This window comes from Octopus sinensis, unplaced genomic scaffold (assembly GCF_006345805.1).
Source record: "Octopus sinensis unplaced genomic scaffold, ASM634580v1 Contig08045, whole genome shotgun sequence".
Lineage (NCBI taxonomy): Eukaryota > Metazoa > Mollusca > Cephalopoda > Octopoda > Octopodidae > Octopus > Octopus sinensis.
This window is the reverse complement of record NW_021830660.1, coordinates 1-4,253: the sequence shown is the minus strand read 5'-3', so window position 1 is coordinate 4,253 and position 4,253 is coordinate 1. Positions and strand designations below refer to the sequence as shown.

The 4,253-nt window shown below is 34.6% G+C and overlaps 1 protein-coding gene across 1 annotated transcript; it reads right to left on the bottom strand.

Moving 5' to 3' along the window:
* Nucleotides 1–456: 456 nt before the first annotated feature.
* LOC115227858 lies at nt 457–876 on the bottom strand. Its single transcript, XM_029798571.1, has one exon. The coding sequence runs from the start codon at nt 874–876 to the stop codon at nt 457–459; it is 420 nt and encodes a 139-aa protein (XP_029654431.1).
* Between the last annotated feature and the right edge of the window lie 3,377 nt (nt 877–4,253).

Below are 4,253 nucleotides of genomic sequence, written 5' to 3'. Positions count from 1 at the left end.
AGAAATTCGGATGGTTTTATATTTACAGACATTTATTTGTATATTACATGTTTTTATACATCATATATCATATATTATATATTAGCGCTTTCGTCCATTCTAGTGGAGTTTTCAAATTGTAGATATATATATATATATATATATATATATATTAACAATGTAATCAGCAGAGCTAAATAACCATTCACATGGAACTGAGGTAGCTGGTATGCACAGAAGAGTCTTGGCAAAAAATGCCAAGTTTGGATATCAATGTTCATTAAACTGCTTCAGCAACTTTTTTCTCCATTTTATATCGCTGTACTTCATCAGAAGCGTTTTTGACATCCTCTTCTAAGTCTGAGTCAGACTCCCTCAGCTTAATACGCTTTTCATTCACTTCACATATAGTTTTACTGACACTGTCAGTATCATCTTGTGCATTGGTCTTCAACTGATCATCATTAACATCTGCTGCTATTTGTTGTCCAATAACCAAGTTTGTTCTTTTGAATCGTCTGATAAACACTTCAAGTTTTTATATCGTGGATCAAGTGTTGTTGCAATCTGTAATATTTCAATACTTTTCATGTCAGCTACACGTTTGCAGAAGTCATTAATAGATGCTGCCTGAAATCTGACTATATAACCTGGATCATCATCATTTACAGTCATGTGTTTTGTCAAAGACATTAACAGTGGCAATACACAGCTACACAACACATATTTTTCACTGCCAAGAAGGACCATAGCCTGACAGAATAAATCCAAAACATTGATGTATTTTGAAATCTTTTCCCAATCAGAATCGAACGGTTTTGGACCTTTATATTGCTTCTCTTCATCTGACATGTAGATGGTTATTGCTTCTCTGGCCTGCAGTAGACTCTTCAGCATTAGAAAAGTACTGTTACATCTTGTTGGAACATCTTGCTGTAGCTTACAAAATGGTTAATCACTACAATTCTGCAATTCAGTTGTGTGGATAGGGCTATGTTTAAAATGTCCTATGGCTTTTCGACATTTAACAAACGACGTTTCTGGCTTTAAAACCAAGCAATATGCTCAACTGCAGTTTATGAGCCAAACACGGAATATGAGCAAAACCACTTTGATTAACAGCTGAAACCAAATTTCATGCATTGTCTGTTACTAGAACCTAAATCTTCTTTGTTGTATCCCAGTCTTTTACAAATTGTTTATATAACTCAACAACATTGTTGGAATAGTGACGTTCAACAATAGGCACACATTCAAGAATAACACTTATTAAATTCCAATCATCAGCAATCCAATGGCTGGTGATTCCGCAATAACTTGCATTACCAAAAATCAGACGTTAGCGCAATTGCCTTTGAACTTTTCACTGCTTCTAAAACACTTTCTCTTCTGCTGTTATAAATATCAGCCAACATTTTATCAATAGAGCGCCGGCAAGGTAGTTTATATTCGGCAATTTGAAGCACTGTACGCAAAACTTGCTGAAGAGCACCATCTTTTACTACTGATATTGGTCTACCACTATTAGCTATCCAGTTTGCAAGTGATATTATAATGTCACGTTGTAGGGTAGCACTCACTGGATGATCAGATGACGATAAAACTGACTACCTGCTTGGACGTAGAAGACACCGCTGCTGTAGACTGACAAAGCGAAGCTGACTTTGCGAGCTGAGGTTTCGAATACTTTAACGAGTGTTTGTTTTGAAGGTGGTATGTAATCGATGTGCTAGATCCATGCTATGCAAACGATTTGTCGCGATGGATGCAATAAACATTATCAGAAGTTTTGATATTACCGTCAGCCAACAATTCAAAACCAAAATATTCATGTAATCGACCTGATATAGGTTTATATTTCATAACTCGATTCTTCTCCGCCGCCGTATTACTGTTGTTACTATTGCTTCCCGACTCCCGGTACATTTATTAATGATGAGTAGAAAATTAAATTTGAAACCGATTTATCAAAATTTAATCAATAAAACAAAAGTTTAATCTTTAAACTAAATTAATGATTAATCGATTAATTAATGATTAATTCCGCAGCCCTGATTGGGGCGAAGTCACTTGACCCTGTTATCTCCCCTACTAACCCTCTAGCGTCTAACGTCTGACCTCTGACTTCTTACTTCTTTTTTTTGCCTGAAGTTCACAACGCCTGATGGACCGTAAGCTCCGACACGCATTTTTTTCTCTCCTTGTTTCTCCTTGTTTCTTTCTGGTGTATCTTTCTGTCGAAGAGAGTAGTGCTCGAAACGTAAAAGACTGTTCTATTCTATTTCCGAGCGCCATACTAAACATTTGTTTGTTTGTACTCCACCTGCCTTCGTCTTTTGTTTATTTTCGTAAACCTTCCCGTTATATATATATCGCTTAGGCATCGCAATACTGATAACTCGATATAGGAGACAATATACGAACGTTTCAGAACGAAACGTAACTCAAGTACAGGACTTTGAAAGCACTAGTCCTCGCACGACCACCGAAGTTAAGCAACGTCTAACCAACTTAGTACTTAGATAGGTCACCACTTAATAACCGATGCTGGTGTGTTTACGTCCCCGTAGCTTAGTGATTTGGCCTAAGAGACCAATCAAATAAGGACTAGGCTTAAGAAATAAGTTCTGGGATCGATTTGTTCGACTAAAATCCTTGAAGGCGGTGCTCTAGCATGGCCGCAGTCAAATGACTGAAAAAAGTAAGAGAATAAAAGAACATATATATATAAATATATATAATCAAAAATAAGCAACAAGAATGATTCCGGTAATTTAGTACAATTGTATGAACCATTTGTACTAAATTACCGAAATCATTCTTGTTGCTTTTTTTTGATTATAATCACGCCGCAATTTTAAAAATTCTGGTGGCATCTAAATTAAGTACCACATCCTTTGAATCTAAATTGTTGCTGATCCTATAAATAGATATATATACATACCTATATTTATATATAGATATATATATATATATATATAGATATATATATATATATAGATTATATATAGTACTACTCCAGTATGACCGCAGCCAGTCATTACTGAAATGAGTAAAAGAGCATATGTATGTACTGAGAGAGAGAGATATCATTGTGATGTATGTTAAATGGGCAATAATCTGGGATGAAAACATTTAAATATTGAGCATTCTTTTTTTTTTTTTCCTACTTTGTCTCATTGCAACTAATCACAAACTAACTGCAGTTATGACATTGGTTGTCACTTTTTCTCTTCTTTCTTCTCTCTGCTCAAATACTTCATTTTATATGTTCTGCTTCAGCGGTGACAGTAATGGGATGTTTCAAACGCTAAGTTACCCGCTGAACTATGTGATATATTGCATTGATTGCTATATACTGCTAACACAAGCTGTTTGTGGAAAGTTCGACTTTCTCTTCTTTTACCAGATATATGTACTCAACGTGTCATTAGAAGAATAACCTATTGTCCATTGTAGTTCTGTTTATATATACGCGTCTATGTATGTGAGCGTAAGCGTATAGGTATATATATATATAACCCTAACCATATATTATATATCTATATATATATATAATATTGATATATATATATATATATAATATATATTATATACATATATATATATAATGTATTATCTATATATATATATATATATATATATATATATATATTATATATATAGTATATGTTAGGCTATATAGTGGGTATATATTCGGTCATCCCATAAATAAAGCGATTTTTTATACTTCTATTTTTCAAAATTAAGATAAGCAAATTTCTTTTTTAATCTAAAATATACTCTCCTTCATTTTCTACAATGCTCTTCCATCTATCCTGGTAGGCTTGCAAGGCCCCTCTTCCAAAATTTACTTGTCCGTGACGAAAATTATTCCTCCAGTACTGTTTCTGACCTTGTCCACAGAATTCTTATTTTTTCCGTCCAAATGATTTTGAAGACTGTAGAATAAATAATAATCAGATTGGACAATGTCCGGCAAATATGGTGGGTGGGGCATCGTTTCCCATTCAAACTGCTCCTTTCCTTTGAATGTCATCCCCGCTGTATGTGGCCGAGTACTATCCTGATGGAAAAACACCTTTTATTTTGAAACCAAAAATGCTCATTTTTCTTCAGCTGACTTAAGCTGTTCAGGCTGCTCATAGTAGATCTCCTTTGTTATTGTTTGGTTTGGGTTTAAAATTTCAAAGGGAACTAAACCTTTCATATCCCACCAAACAGCTAACAACACCTTACGTGGGTGAAGAATTTCTTTAGCGGGGGTACTGGCG

Bases quoted from the DNA above. Each gene is read 5' to 3' on its own strand.
- LOC115227858 (XM_029798571.1), bottom strand. From the start codon at position 876: ATGCTGAAGAGTCTACTGCAGGCCAGAGAAGCAATAACCATCTACATG.